The sequence below is a fragment of the Octodon degus genome, unplaced genomic scaffold (assembly GCF_000260255.1).
Source record: "Octodon degus isolate 3935 unplaced genomic scaffold, OctDeg1.0 scaffold00215, whole genome shotgun sequence".
Classification (NCBI taxonomy): Eukaryota; Metazoa; Chordata; class Mammalia; order Rodentia; family Octodontidae; genus Octodon; species Octodon degus.
In genome coordinates, this window is record NW_004524791.1 from 3,225,964 (window position 1) to 3,244,719 (window position 18,756).

At 61.1% G+C, this 18,756-nt stretch overlaps 1 protein-coding gene across 1 annotated transcript; it reads right to left on the reverse strand.

Moving 5' to 3' along the window:
- Positions 1–7,788: 7,788 nt before the first annotated feature.
- On the reverse strand, positions 7,789–18,479 carry Znf469 (zinc finger protein 469). The gene has a single exon (XM_004645037.2). The coding sequence runs from the start codon at positions 18,417–18,419 to the stop codon at positions 8,133–8,135; it is 10,287 nt and encodes a 3,428-aa protein (XP_004645094.1). The 5' UTR covers positions 18,420–18,479; the 3' UTR covers positions 7,789–8,132.
- Positions 18,480–18,756: the final 277 nt, after the last annotated feature.

Here is an 18,756-nt window from a genome sequence, read left to right on the forward strand (position 1 = left end):
CCCCTTGAGGCCCCGCCCTTTGAGGCCCCGCCCCTTGAGGCCCCGCAGACCTCGGTCGTCCTCCCCACCTTCCAGGTTCCCCAGGCTGTGGCCCCAGGCTGGCAGCAGTTTACCTTGCTCGCGTGCCCGCGGCGTCGGGCTACGAACCCTCAGGCCTCGATCCCCCTACCCTGGACTCCTCGGCTCCGTAGCTTGTTCAGCCAGCCCTTTAGGAAGCCCAAGGTCTCGGCCCACTTTTGTCTCTGGGCAGACTTGGGGCGAGAGGGCTTGACCCGTCACGGTCACCGTGCAGTCTGCCTAAGGGTGATGGGCCCTCTGCTCCCTGCGCAGAGTGAGGTCCTGTCAGCCCTGAGCCCCTTCCTGTCCCAAGGCTCTTGTGGGATGCTGGAAGCCAGAAAGGAGCCCCTAAGCACGCCCCCGTGCACCTAGGCGGGCCAGTCCCAGTCCTCAGAAGGACCCACCCTCTGGTTCTGTGGGGTAATCTCAAGGGTGACTGTTTTCTAGGAGAACAGAGTCTGGGGTCGTGACCAGGCACACAGGTTAAAGGTTGACCCGCTCCCCGTGGAGCTGTGCTCTTTTTCTCCAGTTCTGAGACGCAATTGATGCCTGACCCTTCCCTGATGTTCACAGATTGGGGGTGAGCGGGCCCCAGGGGCTGGCAGGAAGAAGGCCTTCCAGAGAGGAGAGCTGGACCCTACCCAACTGGCTCCACAGAGTGAGAGAGCGCAGTGTGGTACAGCTGACCTCATCAGCAACTAGGATAGAAGCTTGGGGACCCTGGGACAGTGGGCAGCGCCCTGCTCTGAAGCAGTCTCCTGTTCCTGCAGTAATCCTCTGTAGAGAGTGGAAAGTGGGGTGGAGGCTGGGGCACCCCTCAGGGATGGTGTCCTACATCGTTGGGGTTCTCTCAGCCTGGGCTGCAGTATTTGTCTCCTGGGGAGGACTGCTTTATGGGACAGGAATGGGACTGGGGACTTGGGAGTTCCAGGTTGAGATGACAGAATTGCTAGAAGAGCTGAAAATCTGTTTATTTTTGTTTTCATTTTGTTTTTCCCAATTTATTACCCTTTTTTTAAAAAAGCCTTTACTTGAGAGATGGTATGACAATAACTGGTATGTCATGACAAGAAGTACATATTTAGAAGACCAGGATGGCAGGCACTCCAAGTGTGCCCCCTCTATTACACATCGCCATCCTCAGTGCAGCGCCTGGCTCACGGGCACCAGTATATAGTTAGGGTGAGAGTCTCCCTAGCCAACTGCTAGTCTCAAAAACCTGCTGATGTATGGAAATCTGTGTAGAGGTGATTTCTAAGGGTTTGCAGGAGAAAGACCTGTGGTCATCGATGAGCCACCTGAGTGTGGTGAGGAGGAAGGGAAAGGCATCTCCAACCCCTCCTTTGCCTGACCTGATTTCCTTTGATGGTCTTATATAGACAGAAAGGCCTAGGTCCTGAGGACAGAGGGGCACGCCCAGAACCTCAGAAACTGGAGCAGCTGGTGCATAGAGCCGGTCCACCAGGAGCCACCAAGCACATGTGGAGCCCCATGCAATATGTTTAAAAATCAAGGGTTCTGGGGCAGGGCAAAGCAACACCAAGTCATGTCTCAGCTCCTGTGTCCTCCAGGAACCCACTGCTGTCCCAGGAGGCTGTCTGGAGTTTTTTCCTGGCACTGCATCTCTCTTTGCCCTGAGGGGTGGGCCACTCTCAGCAGGAGCCCCTTGCTGGGGCGCTGGGGCTGAGGGTGTCTAACAGAGCCACCTGGCTACCCTAACTATCCACAGGCTTCCACTGTGGGCCTGATTTTCATCTGTCCTTGTGTGTCACCAGGAATGGCTGGTCACGCCTAAAGCCATCAGAGGAGAAAACAGAATAACACTCACCTGGCCCTGGCCACCTACCTCAATGTGGCGCCGGCCAAGCTTGGCTGCCCACCTTTGGCCCAGGCCTCCTGCTCACCTGAGGGCTCCCAGGACTAAAAGCTGCCCCGGTCCCAGATTGTCTTGAGGTACCAAGGTTGCCAGCTGACCCCTGTTTTAGGTTGCCACCTTGGTGAGGTCATTGTCACTATCTGAGAGCTCCTTTGGGGCGACTTGCACTGTTACCAGGCTGCATAAGTCTGGTTGTCGAGCACTTCCTGGCAGAAGGTGGCAGGGAGGGGCCTGGGATGCAAAGGGACCCTCCCCTGGGAAAGCTTTTGGGTGTGGGTGAAAGGTGGTGGGCACAGCCTTCACCATCCCTCCTGTTCAAGAGTCTGACCTGTGACCCCAGGGGGCTGCTGGCCGCTTCCTCCCACTGGGCCCTGCAGTGGCTGCTCACAAAACCAATGCACTCACCAAAAGTTCCAGTAACATGAGCAGGATGATGTGCTGCAAGGCGTGGGAGCAGGCAGAGGGCAGAGGACAGGCAACTGCACAGAGACATCCCTGTCTACTTACCCCTGCTCTCCACCGTGTGTCTGTCCCAATGTGTGTGACACTGTGTCAATGTATCCTGCTCCATGTCTCCACCCATCACCCAACCCATGTTCGACCCCACTGGCCCCACAGCCATCTCACCCCACTGTAGGTCGCAGCCTGGGGGATCTTCCCAAGGGCCTGGTCCTGCCTTAATTTCCAGTCCTTGTAGGCCCACCAGTTCTGCAGCCCCAGGACCTTTGCCCAAGCTGTTGGCTGCTAGGTGCGTCCTCCCTCCCACAGCCAACCCAGCCGGCTCACTTTCCGAAGGGAGTTCCCAAGGCTTCCTCAGCACAGAGTTCCCTGTTACCTTGCACAGCAGCGACAGGAATAATGCTGTGGAGGGTTGCCTGTCCTCAGCGCTCCCCAAGGAAGAGCCGTTGCAGTTGCCATTCGAGGAGAGGTGGAGTGAGAAGCCTGAAGCTGTGCAGCAAGTGGGCGCAGGAAGAAGAGCCCTGGGGAAGGCACCTGGGCTCGAGAAGGGACGTGAGAGGCAGCCCTTGAAGAGAGGACCAGGCCTGTCCCCGGCCTCATCCAGGCAATCATCCCCAGGCCTGGAGCCTCTGTTCCAGGGACCCATTCTGGTATTTGTCAGCGCTGGCTCCAGTTCAGCAGCTTTCTGTTTTGGGGGTGGGGGTGGGGATAGAGGATTTTAAGCATGTGGGCAGCACGGATGGCAAGGTAAACTGAGTTTGAAATTGCGAGGGGCAGGGGCAGGAGGGGCAGCGTTCATGTTCCACAGTTCCAGCACAGACAGGAAGGGCACTGGACATGTCCTGACCTCCATGCGTAGGTAGGGCTAGCTCCTCCTCTCTCCCACAGGTGGCACACAACCTGTTGTGGCCCTGTGCCTTGGCAGGAGGGTCTGGCAGGGGATACTGGTACTCAGATGTGTGGCAGATAAGGCAGGGAAGGGGTCAGCTCTGCTGCTGCTGTTCGGGTGCTGAGTGTCCTCCAGGGTCTATGGATTAAACCTAGTCCCCAGTGACCACTACTGAGAGAGGGCCAGGGATCCTCAGGGTGTACCTGTGAGGGGACATGGGCTGTCTTTCATGGGCTCCTGTCAGAGGCCTGTTCTGCTCACTGGTGCCCCGTCCTTATGACCTAGATGAGGCCTGCAAGCACCATGCCTGAACCTTGGAAACTATGAGCTCTCTAAGCCTTTCCTTGTGAGCTGGGTGCCATGGACTCTTGTGCTCAGGAGGATGGGGGAGGCAGGGAGAAAAGACAAGGGCACAGAGACCTGAGAGAGGGGCCGTGGGGACACCAGTCTGGACATAGCTGGGACTGGTCATTGCTCAGCAGCTGAGGGCTGAGACCAACACCAGTGCATGAAAGCATGGTGCCTGGCCCCAGCTTAGGCCTGGGCTGCAGGTAGTGGCAGTGCCAGCCCTCAGTTCTGGGGTGGTCAACCAGACCCAGAACACAGGCACTGCTGGGTGTGGGTACTAGGGAAGGTTTGCCTGGGAGCTGGGCCTGGGCAGGCTGGGGTGCCTGCTTACAGTGCTGCTGGGGAAAGGGCTGAGAGAAAGTGTGCAGGAGCCAGTGTGCTGGGCTGGAGAGTAATACCAGGCTGTTCTCTGCCTCTTCAGCCAGGAAGGCACTGTCTCCATGGGAGGTGACCTCAGAGCACAGTGTAGCCTGTCCAGTAGACCCCGGTGTCTGGAGACAGAGGTCAACATGTTAGAATGGGACCCCAGGATGAAGCCAGATGCAGTCTCTCTGGGGTTCAGTGCTGGACCGGGCTGGACCTCAGGACCAGAACTGCCTGGCCCACGGTTGCTGTGTGATGTCCTTCTCTTGCCTCTTACCACGGCAGCCACAGCCAACGGGGTGGCCTGCTATGGACAGTGGGCCTGGGCTGGTGCTGAGCCCAGTGGGGCTGGGGAGCCTTGCAGATGGCCAGAAAGCAGTTGTGATGGCTTAGAGAGCGGTACCTGCATCTCTACTGTTCCTGCATGGGCTCTTCAGCTGGCCGGTCAGCAGGATATGGGCAGCCTGATGTCCACTCCTGTTCTGGGGTTAGCCACTGGGCCCTGAGGCTGGCAGGGAAGACTCTAGACCCAGCTGACACCACCAGGCCCGCAGGACACACATCGATGAGAAAAGATCCAGCTGCTGTCTCAAGCCACTGCCTGTTTGTTGGTGGTGTCTGTGACCCTACCAGCTGTGATGGAGATACAGGGGCCAGGGGACACAGGCAGAGGCAGCGAAACTCATTCATGCTGGGGACGGCAGGCTGTCTGACCCCCACGTGGGTCCTAGGGGTGTGGGGCTAGAGGTTCCTGGATACCTCCTCCTTCCCTCCCAGAAGTGTCCTGCTGTCTTACGGGATCCTTTCACAGACAGGGAAACTGAGGCTGGGCTAAGTTCAGCCCAGTCAGAGAGTCACCACACTCCCCTGGAACTGTGTTCTAGGAAGGAGCTGGAAGCACGTCAGCTGGGAGGGAGGCTGGGGTGAGCCCTTGTGCCTGTTGAGTGCTGGGAGCCGAGGCCCAGCAGGCCTAGCATCTAGCTGGTCAAGGTCTGCTGACCTCAGCCTGATCGCCCCCATGCTGCTGGCAGCAAGCACCTACCTTTAGCAGGCCCAGGTGTGGTCTGTCCCTCAGCCCTGGACTGTGGAAGGGTAGCTCCTGCCTCCTCTGTCTGCTTGGCTCTGCCAGCGCAGGAGGCCAGTGGCCTTGAGCTCCTGTCCCGAAGGCCATGCTGGAGGTCAACAAGTCTCTGCACTGCAGGAAGGGGCAGTAGCCTTGGGATTGTGGGGTGGGAGGGACAGCTGAGGCCTCCGCGTGCTCCTGCATGTACCCTGCGGATGAACTGTGGCCCCGGGGGCAGGCACCCCCCCCCCCCCGCCTGGCGCTCCTTAGGCTGTGGCTGCCGTGGGTCTCCATGGTCTGCCCACAGCCATGGACAGGACTAGAGCAGGACTCAGTGCCCTGCTGCCTCCAAGTCTCAGGTCCTATGGCCTCAAGGGGACACTTTGGAGACCCCTCCTGACTTCCACACCCCAGGGTAACAAGGGCATGGTGCCTTCTCTGGCAACCAACTGGAGCTGTCCTGAAGCTGTCCTCTTGGGTCCTGCCCAGGGAGCGGCACTTTTCCTGAGTGGGGCTGTGTGGGCCTGGTGAACCGCTTCAGAGGCAGAGTCGTGGATGGTTCCTGCATCGGTTCCCCAAGGAGGATGCACCCCACCCTGCAGGAGCCTTAGTGGAGCCGGCCAGTGGGGACCCACCTGTGCTGTACACTGCCTGGTGCCCTTTCCTGACCCTGTGGATGGCCCTGGCCGTGTCTGTGCCCTCGTGGCCTGCCTACCCAGACTTCACCCCTGCCCCAGCTTCAAGGGAAGGGTGGCTGTGGTACTCCCTGTTTCTGTGACTCCCTGTCAGGTGGATGCTGTCACCTAGTGGCCAAGCCCCACAGTTGTATGCAGGTTGGCTGGCTGGGGAGAGGGGGCAGGGCTCACCATGCCCCTCCCCAGGCAGGGCCCAGGTGGTGTGGGGCGCAACGCTAAGGCTGCTTCCAAGAGTTGAAGAAGGACAAGACACCAACACGCTGGGACATGTGACAGGAATGTCCAAGGGTCTGTGGCACTGAAGCCTGGCTGGGCTCCTGGGCTCCACTCCAAGTCCACCAGCCCTTCCACCCCTTTCTCTTTAGCCCCTACTGTTCCTCTGGGGAGCCCTTGGTGCCACAGCTGGAGATCAAAGCTGTAGTCATCACCCAGACACACCTTATGACCCAGAGCACAGTCTGCCTGGCCCTGGGACAGGGGCTGAGTGGGAATAGATGGGGGCTGAGCAGACAGGTAGGATCCCACTTGTGAGGCCCCTTGTGGGCAGGAGCCTGAGCCCACACAAACTAGACTGAAGATGGTGGCTGGCTGAGATGTGGCCCTCTCGGGGAGGAAACTGCAGGACAAAGGCCTGGAGGTGACCTGTGGTGGATACACCTTGGGAAAAGAGGCCACAGTGGGCTGGCTGCACAGCCGCGGACCTGTTGTGGTCTCCCGAGGAAGGGGAGGAGGCTGGAGCCATAGCATGCTTTTCCTCATCTTGTCTGCCCAGGATGAGGACAGCATCAGGGTCCCTCTGGTCACCAATGCTGGAAAGGATGCTTGTCCCCAACCCTGGGGTCTCTGGGGCTGTTCAAAAGAGAGTGGCAGAGGTTGGCACCTGGGTGGGCCTGCGGGCTATTCCAGATAGTTCATCTCATCCTATGTTACCTGAGGCCCCAGCCCAGAGCCAGAAGCTCTGGAAACAATGAGAAGGCTTGGGGAAGGTCCCTGCTGTGCTCTTGTACTTCCTGTACCTCAGTGTGCCATGGTGTCACATGTGGACATCAAGACTTCTTTCTGCCTGGGCCTCAGTTTCTCCCCCATAAACACAGAGGCACCAGAGTTGTCTCACTGGGTATATAGCTCTACCTGGTGCCTGTGTTTCTGGTCCTGTATGTGTCCCCACAGCCCTGCCCCAGCATGTGGCATGGTGGCCCTGAGAAGAGACAACAGAGACAAATGCTTCCTGGAGCTCAAGGGAGCAGCAGGTATGCAGACAGATTCCACAGAGCCAGGAGTTTGTGAGAAAATAGTGGAGATATATTCGGAAAGATGAGCTGGTTGTGACCTTTACAGCATGGCCTGAGCCCCCCACGCTTTGTCCACGAGGAAGAGCTCTCTCAAGGGCCCTAGCACCTTCTGGAGGGGCAGTCTGAGCCCCAATGTGGTGTCTTTCAAAATGTCAAAACGAAACCTTTGACATATACATTGCACCATGAAAAACTAAAAACTGAACAAAATGTGCTGCGAATCCGAGGTTACCTGAAGAGCACGAAGCATCCCAAGCCCCCCCGTCTGCCCTTCCTGGTGGGGCGCTAGGCCAGGGCGCGGGCAGGCTACGCCTGCAGGACCTGGGACGGGGCTGTGAAGGAGGCCTGTAGGAAGCTCCAGCCCCCACCTCTGTGCCCTGGGTACAGCCTCCTTGTCTTCCCGACACATCTCCCTGCCCCACCTCATTTCAGGAGAACCCAGCGTTCACATTACAACATGAAAATAGCACCAGAAACTTCCGAGCAGAACTGAGGAGGTACACAGCCCAGGGCTTTCCCAGGAGAAGGGCTCCAGAGGGGGCCTGTTGGGGAGCAGTTCTGTCCATGTTCCCCAGGCAGCCAGGTGCCCTGGAAACATCTGCAGGGTGGCGGGTGGCAGGCATGATCCTGTGGTCGGGGGGCAGGGGCTATGTGCCCTTGGGGATCTGGTGGCTCAGAGGTGGCCCACATGGAGAGCCTTAGGCATTTTGGAATTCCAGCAGCAGCAAGACTAAGAGGAAAAGACCACCATTTGTTCAACTGCCCAAACTTACATCCCTCCTTGGTGGCTGGGGACCTCATGTAAATCTTCAGATGAGGTTTGCAGCATGTGCTGCCCTGCCTGTCCCAGAGCACATGGGGCTGAGAGGGGCATAGCTGCTCTTTCAAGTGCTTAGTACCAAGGAAACAGCTTTGTGGTCTCAGCAGGGCTGCAGCCGGCCTATCCGTCATTCCCAGACTTCTGGCGAGAAAGGGACCTTCACCAGCTTCACCAGACCATTGAGTGTCAGCGGGGTGACGCCTCGGGCGCTGAACAGTCACCACCAGGAGCCTGGATGGGGCCTAGGCTCTGCTGGGCACTGCTTATGTGTCACTCGGAAGTGTCCTTTTTGAGAGGGATCTTGAAGCTGGTCAGTCTCTGCCCAAACAGCTGGCTAAGAAGGTCGCTCTGAGACTCAGCCGTCAGGTGGGCTCGAAACTCAGTGGGCCTGGGGCTGGGGACAGACCTGCCCCTCCTCGCCTGGGGGACGGCCTTGCTCAGCACCTCCCTCTGGTGGCCTGAGCCGGGATCTCCCTTTCGTGCTTCCCAGGGCTGTGGTCTCGTCTTGCTGATCTGACCACTGGCCCTAGGCTTGGTGGGGAGCACCCGGCTGGGAGTGGCCTGCTTCCGGGGGGCTCGGGGAGGCCGTTCTGGGGCTGTGGGGGCTCTGGCTGAGTTCCCTGTGCTTCCCCGCTTAGCTGGGCCTGGGCCCTTCTTCCTCTTCTCACTGCTCTCTGTTTTGTCCTGGGGACCTGGGCATCTCTGGGTCCCCTTGGGGCTGCCCCTGGCCTGGGCTCTAGGTGGGATTGGGTGTGGTGTGGGGCTCTGGCTGGGGCACCTGCTGGGCTTGGCTGGGGTGATGGCTGTTGCACTGTGTAGCTGCTCACTGGCTGGTTGGGGCCGGCTGTCCCCTGAAGTCTGGGTGCCTGGGTGCGATCCCCCATTCCCCTGGGAGCTAGGCCTTGGCTTGGCTTTGGGAGTGGTAGGCTTCATCCTGTTTTCAGGGTCGGGGGCCAGCTCTCTGGGAGCTAGGATCCTCATCTCTGTGAGCGTCCTTGGTGGTCTTGGTAGCTTGGGTGTCCTGTTGGGGGTGATCGCCACCAGCCTGGGCTTTGCTGCACTCCAGCAAGCCCCCAGCTTGGTAGTACTGCCCTTGTGGGAAGGCTGGGCTGTGTCCCCCTCAGGCACCACATGGCACGCTGACACCTTCTTCTCTTTCAGGAGCTGGGAGGGCTCTCCTCGGGATCGATCGCGGGCGCACCTTCCACGGCTATCCTGGGTCCCACGTTTCCCTGAGACCGGGTGAGAAGCCTGTTGTCTCTGAGGCTCAGGGCTGCCTATGGACGCCTCATCCTCCAGCTTCTCCAGGGCTCGGTCCGGCTCTCGGCCCTCTCTGTCTTCAGGCTGGGCATCGGGGAAGGGAGATAGTACTGGGGGTGGAAGGCCTGGGCTGGCCGTGGGTGGATCTGGGCGGCCTGCAGTGTCCTGCAGCCTCTCCTGGGCCTGAGCGGTTCCGGGGGCCGCCTGTGGACAGAGGCGGGGCAGGGCCCTGCTGCCCGGGGATGCGGGCCCGCCCGCCCCGTGGACCACCACCTTTTGCCGTTTGGGGGGCAGCGTGCCCTCGCTGGCTCTGGGCCGTCGCACGCCGCGGAGCATGCAGGGCCGCGGGCAGGCGCGCCGGTGCTTCTCGCGGTGACGGTCCAGCTGCTCCCGGCGTGCAAAGGTGTAGTTGCACGCGCTGCACGCAAAGGCTCGGCGGGTGACGCGCGCTACATCTGCGCAGCGTTCGCAGGAGAAGAGCGGCGTGGGGGCCACATCGAGCGCCTCTGGCTCCTCTCCGTGCGCGCCGCCCAGATGCGCGCGTAGCTCACAGTGCGCGGCGTAGACGCCGGGGCAGCGTGGGCACAGGTAGACGCGCTGTGGGCTGTGCACCGCCAGGTGGCGCTGCAGCTTAAAGGGCTTGGGGAAGCGCTTCCCACAGTGGTGGCAGTCGCGGGATGGGTCCTTGCAGTCCGCGTGCACCGGGCCGGCGCAGAGCGGCACCTCGCTGTGGGCCCGAGGCTCCTGGCACGGGCTGGGAGTGGCGGGGCTGTCGCTGCCGGGCACTCTGGGTGGTGTCGAGGCACCGTAGGGGCTTTTACAGAGGGCAGATCCAGCCCCGTCCCTCGGGTCCGCCTCCACATCCCTGCCGACGGACCCTTTTGGTCCCTGGTGGTTTGTGGCTTGCTCCACCGAGGCACACTCGTCCTCGGAGGCCGTAGATGGCTCACCTGGGGCCCGCCGCGCCTGCCCTCTGCGCGCAAAGAGGGCGGCGTGCTCGCGCAGGTGCTGGTTGTACATCCAGATGTCTGCCACCTCCTTGAAGCACATGCCGCAGGCCCACGGCCCCGCCTGGCCCTGCACGTGCTTCTCCTGCAGGTGCTCCCTCAGCAGCTGGCGAGAGCTGAACCTGCGCTCCACGCACATGTAGCAGGTGGGGGGCGGTGCTGCGCTGTGAGCTAGGCGGTGCAGGTCGAGCTCTACTAGCCTGTGGAAGCGCCGGAAGCACACGCGGCACTTAAAGGAGCCCTTCCTGCCCGGGGTCGACCGCTCTCTACCGTGGGCCTGTCTGGGTCCAGCTGCTTCGTCCTGGAGGTCCAAGGTACTGGTGCTTGGGACACGGGCCAGGTCCTCACAGGGTCCCGGGACACACAGGTCCTGCGCCTCCAACATGGCCCCGACCATCTCCAAGTCTTCGGAGCTCCGGGACAGCCCCTCCTCGAAGCTCTCTCTCTCCAGGTTGGGGGGCTCTGGACTCACACCTCTGGCAGTGGAGGGTGACTCTTGTAGGGGTATCTGTAGTCCCAGTCCTCTCCAGGTTCCAGGGATCCTATGCAACTTGGGGATGGCCTCTGTCTGATTGTCTATAGTGCAGCAGGGGGTTGTCTTGTCCACACAGCCAGCCTCTCTGCTGGGCTCCAGGGCCCAGAGGCCAAGGCCTGGACTGCTGTTGCTCAGTGCCCCATCTAGCAGCCAGGTCTCAGGCAGTTCCATAGGCTCATTACCCCACACGTCCTCACAGGTGAGGCAGAGAGAGCCTGAGTCACTGAGGTCTGTGGGCAGCCGGATGGAGGATGAAGGGTCACCTCTGGCCTGGATGAGTGGCTCAGTGGGTGGCCAACATGGCAGCCTCCGGCAGCGCTTCCCATACACCCTGGGATTCTTCTTCCGGGCAAAGCGACCACCTGGAGGGAAGAGCTGGGCAAAGGACATGTCATCATCAAGCATGTTTGGAGGGTCAGGATCCTCAGGATTCCCACTGTGGGTTTCTGGGGCATCCAGGAGGCCCAGTGGGCAGCTGAGGATGGTACTGCCAGTTTCAGAGCTGGATGCTGCAGGAAGGACCAGCATTCCTGCCGTAACGCTGGTGCCTTGCTCGTCCCCGGTCCCTGCACAGTCCTCAGAGGCCTCTCCCGCAGATGCATGTGATGGATCCTTGGGTGATGTCCTGGCCACTGTGGGTCCCCAGACTCCCCTTGTCAGGGCTCCCTTCCACCCCTTGGGAAGTTCCCCAGGGGACACCTTCTCTGCCTTTCCTATGGGGCTTCCCCTGCCACCTGGGGACTTCTGGGATGCATTGTCCACTATACTCAGCACCCCTAGGCTGTGATCATCTGCAGTGTCCTCCAGGATCCCAGGCTGTCTGTCTGTCCCTTTCTGTCTCTCTGGTGTGCTGTCGGCAGTTGCCTCAGACAGCGTGGAGCAGCACCAGTCTGCAGTCACATGCTCCACCTGGAGCTTCCTGGCTCGGCCCTTTCCCACATTCTCCTGTGGTTTCAGGGCAGTGGTGCTAGGGGAGTCCCTGGGCCCTCGAGTTCGCCTCTGCCCTTCTCTTCTCTCTGTCCATCTGGGCTTGAGCTTGTCCGTCTTGAGTTGGTCTGATCTGGGCTTCGGTACCTCCCTGGGCTCCATCAGGCTTAGTGGATGCAGTTGTTGGTTAAGGGGATGGCTTGGTACCCCGGAGCCCCTTTCAGCCCCCTCCTCTATCTCAGGATCCAAGGGGCCCTCAGGTGCTGTGGAGCCAGGTGGAGGAAGTGGCCCAGCAGAGAGGCTGGGGCACATTGAAGTGTGACTTGGTCTCTTCCCATCAGGTATCCTGAGGCTCTTTTTTCCAGGCACTTCACGCTGCAGGGCAGTACCCCTATGCTGTCGGTGTTTCCTGGCTTTGTGCCTGCTCAGGCCAGGCCTTGAGCGGAAGGAGGCTAAGCAGATCTCGCAGGTTACACAGGGGACAGGTGGCCTCCCTTTCTCTGTGGGTTCTGCTTCCTTTTGAAAGCCATAGAGTTTCTGCTTCAGGTTTGGGGGACTGAGGGGCTCCATCTGGGGCATCTGGTGAGGGGCCCTGCTATGGCGTTGGGGGGATTTGGACCCAAAGTCACTGGCTGTGTGGCTGGGAGAGGCAGCTGGGGAAGAGCAGGTTGCACTCAGGCCTTGGGGACTGGCTTGGGGCACCTGTGTCACAGAAGTGCCTACATCCTCCTGTCCCTCATTGACGGCCTCCACCTCCCTTTCCAGGTAGGGGTAGGGACCTGGCTGTGTGGACTCCACTGAGGTGGGGCCTGTAGATGCGGCTGTGATGCTGTGGCCATCTCTGAGGCCAAGGTGGGGGGTGAGGCATGGAGGATGTGAGGTGGGGCCTAGCACCTGGAGTGCCCCAGCCTCCTTTACACCATGGCCAGGGGAGACAGTCTCTGCATCATGTTCCTTGATGGCTGCAGGCACTCCTGGTTGAGGTAGGATGGCACAGGCTGGGGAGCCCCCTGGCTCTCTTCTGAAATCCTCTAGGGTTCTTGATGTGCTACTGTTGGGGCCATCCTGGTTCTGGGTGGTGGTTGGGGCTGGGATGTTGCTGAGGCCTGGCCAGGCTTCAGGGCTGCTGGCCTCCAGGAAAGTGGGAGAGGGGATATCCCCAAGGCCACAGAGGCTTGTCGAAGATAGGGGACCAGCAGGGAGCCCCCCAGATCTTACATGGGTCTGGACACAGCTTGCCCTTCCCAGAGATATAGAGGGAAGAGCTTCCTGGGGTGTGTCCTTAGGGTTGCAGAGGGCAGGGGTGGCTGTGGCCAGGCCCCCTGTTGGAGGTACTGGACTGGCCACCTCCTGGGGGGGCCTATCCTCAGGCCCCTGTTGGGTGCAGGCTGATGTTTCTGAGGGGCGCTGAGGGCTAGGGGCTGGCTGTGCCCACTCCTGAAGGCCTATGCTGTCTCCCTGGAGCCTGGTTGTGGCCCCAGCTGGCCTAGGCATTTCAGGAGGGGCAGTAACCTTGGCACTGTTACCTGGTGCCCCCGTGCTCCACCAGGTTTTAGGCAGGCAGTGGTAGGCTCTGCTTTGGGCCTTGGGCTTCTCAGCCGGGCTGGGGGAGCCCAGCTGTCTCTCTGCCTTGGGTCCTTTGGGGGTGGCTGTGTCCTGCATGCCTCTGGGGGAGCCACCTGTCACTCTGTCCCCTCTTGGACCTGGGGAGGCTCCGTGCTTAGGGCTTGGGGCATTGGCAGGTGGAGGCTCCTGTAAGACCTGGATGCTATCCTCACCCTCAGTTCTGTCCCCCAAGACCTGGAATGGATGTGAAGGCCTGGAGGCTGGGCCAGCATGGGGTCTGTGGTGGGATGGACCATCTTGGCTCTGGAGGGCAGATCTCTCTGCCAAGGTGACAGGGGCCCCAGGCCCCTTGGAAGCATGGCTGTGGCCAGCATCTGTGGGTGGGATGGCATCTAGAGACACATCCCCACTGCCCTGCAACCCCTCATCAGGTGCTTGGGTGGCTGGACAACCTCGGGGCTCAGGGGGCTGTCTTCCACTCTGCTCCCAGCAAAGCTGCGGTGGGGAGCCCTTGCTCTTCGGGGTACTTGTTGACTCATCACTTCTGAGAGATAAAAGGTCATGGCCTGGGCTATACTCTGCTGAACCCCCAGGCTCCAGGGGGACCTCTGGGTGCTCTTGGGGGTCAGGCAGAACCATGCCCTTAGGGGCCCTGCTGTCTCCTTTGATCTCACAGTCTCTGCTTTCCTGTGCTGAAAGAACACTGAGGCTGCACCCCATGGGCCCTGAAGAAGCCCCCAAAGCTTGGTCTTTGTGGTGGCCAGGGAGTGGAGTCACTTTTCGTGGGTGGCATGTGGCTGAGGGATGCTCCCCCTGGGGGCTCCCAAGTGCCCCTTTCCTGGTAGACACTGTTTTTACACCTTCCTGATGTGGTCTGGATGCTTCAGGACCTGCAAGGTGGGCTGTGTCACTGAGGGATGGGGTGGCCTGGCAGGCCGGCGTTGGGGAGGCTGCACATGTGGCTTCACCGAGGTCCCTGGGGGCTCCCTGGGTACCCTCTCGCCTTTGCAGCTGGCTTTCTAATTCAGAGACCAATCTTTTGATTTCTAGTTCATCCTCAGACAGGTTGCTCATAAAAGCTGTGCTGTGTTCATTTCTCTTTCCAGGTACAGGTGCAGGGCTTGGGGGAGGTATGTCTTCATGGGGACATTTCTTGTGGAATGGCTTTGGCCCTGAGACTTCAGTAAGTTGGCCGGGCAGCATCGGGGACACTTCCTCCAGCAGCAGGAATGGGGGGAACAGTGGCTCTATCTGAGGTTTCCTTAGGAGAGGGTTAGGACAGGCCAGTGGCATGGGGGTGGCCCTGTGTGGGGAGAGGCTGTCGAGGAGTGGCGGGTCAAAGCCATTCTCAGGCAGCCCAGCAAAGAGACTTGTGGAGTCCAAGGTCAGTGGCGACTGGGCTGGATCTGGGTCAGTCTCAGCTGCATAAGGTATATTCTTTGGCGGTTTGGGCTCAAGGGGGTCCACATGGTCCTGGTCAAGGTAGGAGCTACTGGCCGGCAGAACGTCCACAGCTGGGTCCTTGGGCCTGAGGAACAGTTCAGCAGGGGCAGTGCTATGGGGCTGGGGCCTCTTATGGGCAGCTGGAACTCCCACAGAGTCTCTGTTAAAGTGAGCAGGGCTGTACCCAAGATCAGAACTCTCAGCACGCGGGCTGCCAGGTGCAGGACAGGCTACTTGGGTGGCGTTAGCAGCGGGTGCCTGGAAATCTCTGGGCTGGCAAGCGGGGCTGTCTTCTCCATCAGGGTGTTCGGGGGGCTCTGTGTGGCTGGGGGTGTCCTGCAGACCACTCCTTGCTAGCCTTGGCACACCTCTGCTCCCTGGGGGCCAGGGTCTGTGGGGGTCACCTCTGCCTGGCCGTGGACACTCGGCAGTGGGGGGCCTGGGGTGTCCTTTCTCCCAGGAGGGCAGAAACTCTTCAGCAGCTTTGGGCTTCTGGACTGCCTGGTGGAGGCCTAGGGATGGGTGACTTTCCTTTATGGTTGTGTCTTTGGAGTCTCTGTCTCCATTGGGCAATGGGCTGTGCTGCTGCCCTGGGGCCGGGCAGGTCCTGCCCTCACTGGGTCCTGGCCTCTTCCTCTTGCAAGGGCCCCGGCCCAAGGCCTCTGCCTTCATCTTCCTGCCTGGGCGCCACTGCTGGTGGCTGTGGCGGCTGCAGCCTCTGCGGCCAGGACCCCTGGGCTCAAGGGTTTCTTCCTCAGACTCGGAGGCATGGTTGAAGCCCCCCAGCTGGCTTTTCATGGCCCGTGGGGGCACCTGTGGCCGGTACAGCTTACTCTTCTGCAGCACAATCTTGTGGATGAGCCCCTTGCCCCAGCTGCTGCCCCGCCGTGCCCTCCGCTTCCTGGGGGGCAGCCTCGGGTGCTTGGCATTTGCAGTCTCTGCAGGGAGACCTGCCCTGGGGACCTGCTCACCAGGGTCCATGTGGTCCCCGGTGGTTCTGAGGTCTCGTGGGGGCTGCTGCGTGCTTCGGCCCCTCTTCCTCGGCCTCAAGCAGGCTTCCTTACCTGGTATCTTGGTGCTTTGGGTTGCATCTAGCTTTTTCCAGAACAGCTTGAGCTGCTTCCCTCTCCGAAGCTGCCTCCTTGGGCTTGTCACAGTGGTCTCTGTGGGCTCTGGGCCCAGGCAGGGAGTATTGGGCTCACTCTGGGCTGGACACACCCTGTCCCCAGGGCAGGGAACTCTGGGATTCAGTGTGGCTCCTCCCTCTGGGGGCAGGTGCTGGGCATGATGCTCTGGAGTGGCACTTGCCCGGGTGCTGGGGGGCTGCCCAGTGCTGGTACCCTTGGGGCCAGGAGGGTCCTCATCGGCAAAAACGTCAATGAAGCTACTATCAATCTCAGGGCTGTCAGACCGGTCCTGCATGCCATTGAGGGCCTCTGTGATGAGGCTGTCCAGCTTTGCATCATCAAGCTTGGCATTATCCTCTACGTCCAGGTCTGAGGCAGGCATTGGGAAGGGTGGGGTGGCCAGGCTGGGCAGGAAACTTGTCCGAAAGGTGTCCTCTTTGCCATCTGTCTGCACATCGCCGGCCAGCAGGAAGGGGATGTTCTGGCTGTGGCCTAGCAGGCCTGGGTGCATGGGCGCTAGCGCCTTGCGGGCAGTCAGGTGACCCTGGGGTCCGTGCCGGGCCAGCAGCATGCCGCAGAACTGCCGGTGCTCGAGGAAGGCAGCCAGGCTGCTGTAGTTGCGGTCGCACTGCCTGCAGGTCAGCAGCACGTCCAGCTGGTCCAGGCTGGCGCTGCTCAGTGGGAAGTGGTGGGCAGCATAGGTGGCTGGGCCCTGGTGGAAGCCCCGCAGCCCAACCCTGACTGCCCCTTGGCCCTCACCACTCCGGAACTCAGGGGCACCCTCGGGCCCCAGCCCATCTGAGATGAGTGAGAATTGGGCCTGGCCAGTGTTGTGGGGCTCTGAGGACTGGAAGGGGCTTCCAGTCTCCTGAGGCTGGGGGGCTGGGAGGAAGAAGCCTGAAGGCCCCAGGGGTGCAGGGAGTTGGCTTTCTTCAGAGCTAGGGTTGGCTGGGCTGCTGGACAGTGGGGACAGGGAGGAGCAGGTACTGCTACCTGCTGTGTTGGTGGCAGGTGAGGGCAGGGGGGATTCGCTGGGAGAGACCCCAACTACCCTGGGTGGGGGCAGGGCAGGGGCCCCTCGGGGTGATGCCTGGGGCTGGGTACCCCCAAAGAACAGGGCCTGGGCCCCAGGGTCCTTCAGCCCACTATAGGGGAAGAGCCCTGGGGAGCTACCTGGCTGGCCTGGGCTGGTTCTCAAGGCTACTAGTGTCTCCCCAGGCCCAGGTGCCTGGCTGGTAGCGCCCAGAGCCCCCTGGCTGCCCTCCTGCCACTCAGGAGGCTCCCTGGGGAATGGCACTTTGCTCAGCACTCCCATCTGGTGGGGGTTTGGCCCAGGACTGGGGAACATGGAGGACCAGGGCACTGTGGGGCTGTGGGGGAGGCAGAACTGCTGGCTGGGGCCATCAAAAAAGGCAGTGGCAGCAGTAGGTGGGGTGCACAGGGGGCGCTCTGGGTAGGGGGCTGCTGTGGGATCCCACAGCTGGGGCAGCCTGGCTGGCAGGGCTCTGGGGGTGGCCAGCTCAGTGTCCCCAGGTCCTGGGCTGCTGCCCCCCTTATTGGCTCCATACACCTGTCCTGGAAAGTGCCCCGGGGGCCTAGAGTTTGGGGGTGCCCTGGGGCTCCCTAGGCCTTCATGGCCTGAAGTGTGTCCTTCAGGGAGGACTTTGGTCATATTCTTGTGCAAATTGTCAGGGAAGGGCCTTGTAGCCAGGGGGGCAGTACCAGGTGGAGAGGGGTAGCAGGGCAGGCGTGAGGATATGGGGGGCAGTGGGCAGACAGGGCTGGTGCCTATGGCTGCCTCTGGCCATCTCCCTGGGGGCTGGTGGAAGGCAAAGGCCAGTGCTCCACTGGCAAAGCCCTGCCTAGTTGTGTCCTCACGGGGGGCCTGTGTCTGGAGCAGGTATGGGAAAGGGCTCCCCCTGGGGCTGCCAGGTTTACTGCCCTCGAGAAAAGGCTCTGACTTGGTGGGGGAGACCCCAAAATTAGCACCTGGGAAGTTGTCCTCAGCAGCAGGAGGCCAGGAGCTGGCCCCACTGGCCTGGAGCTCTGGAAGGGAGGCCAATGCTGAAGGGCTGGCACCCTTGCTTGTCGGGGCCTGAGGGTGTCCTGGGTTAGTGTTCCGTGAGGTATAGTTGCTGGAGGTAAAGCTAGAGAGGTCCTCCTGGAAGTACCTTTGTGAATGGAGCTCTTTGGGGGTGGGCAGGACCTCAGCCCCAGGGGGGCTGGGCCTGCTGCAGGCTTCTGCCTTGGAGTCCTGGGGGGCCTTGTGTGGCCAGTCCTCAGGGGGCTCGTCCAGGCAGGGCTTGGCTCTTGGGCTGGCAATGCCCAGGCCATAGAGCTGTGGAGGACTCTTGTCCACCTTGCTTGCCAGCCACACCTGTGTGGTTGGGTGGCTCTTTGCAGGTGGGGTTTGGGGGCCACCCCTATTCCCTGGGGGACCATGAAGGGAGCGGGGCCGCAGGAGTGTGGACTGCAGCTCCACCTCCTGAGCCAGCTCTGGCTGGGCCTTGGGTGGGTCCCTGGCTAGGGCTCTGCTGCCTGTCCCCCTTGCAGCCTGGGCTGTCCTGCTGCTGAGGGACTGGTCCTCTTGAGGGGCCTGGGAGAGGCACCGCAGGCCCCCTGCACCTTGATGGGGATGCAGGTCTCTTGTGGAGGCAGAGGGCGGCGCTTCGTGGGGCCGCTCACCTGGCATGGCCCCAGGTCCTGGATGCTAGGAGGCGGCAGTCTGAGGGGTGCCGTGGGACGTGGGCTGGGCGGCCATCCTCACCCCTTGGGGGTTCCCGGGGAGGCCTGTGCTCATGGTCCTGGGTGGAGCCTGTAAGGGAAGGGTGTAGTGAGTGGAGGTGGGGCAGAGCCCGTCCTGGGCTCCTGGTGTGGTGGTTACAGAAGTCCTGGTTCCCAGGAGGGGCTCTGGGCTATGATGCTGCTTTGGGATGTACGAGAGAGATTATACTGGTGGGAGAGGGCAAGGGGGTGGGAGGGAGAGGTCTAGGGTCTGAGAACATCATGTTCCTCCTAGACCAGCCACC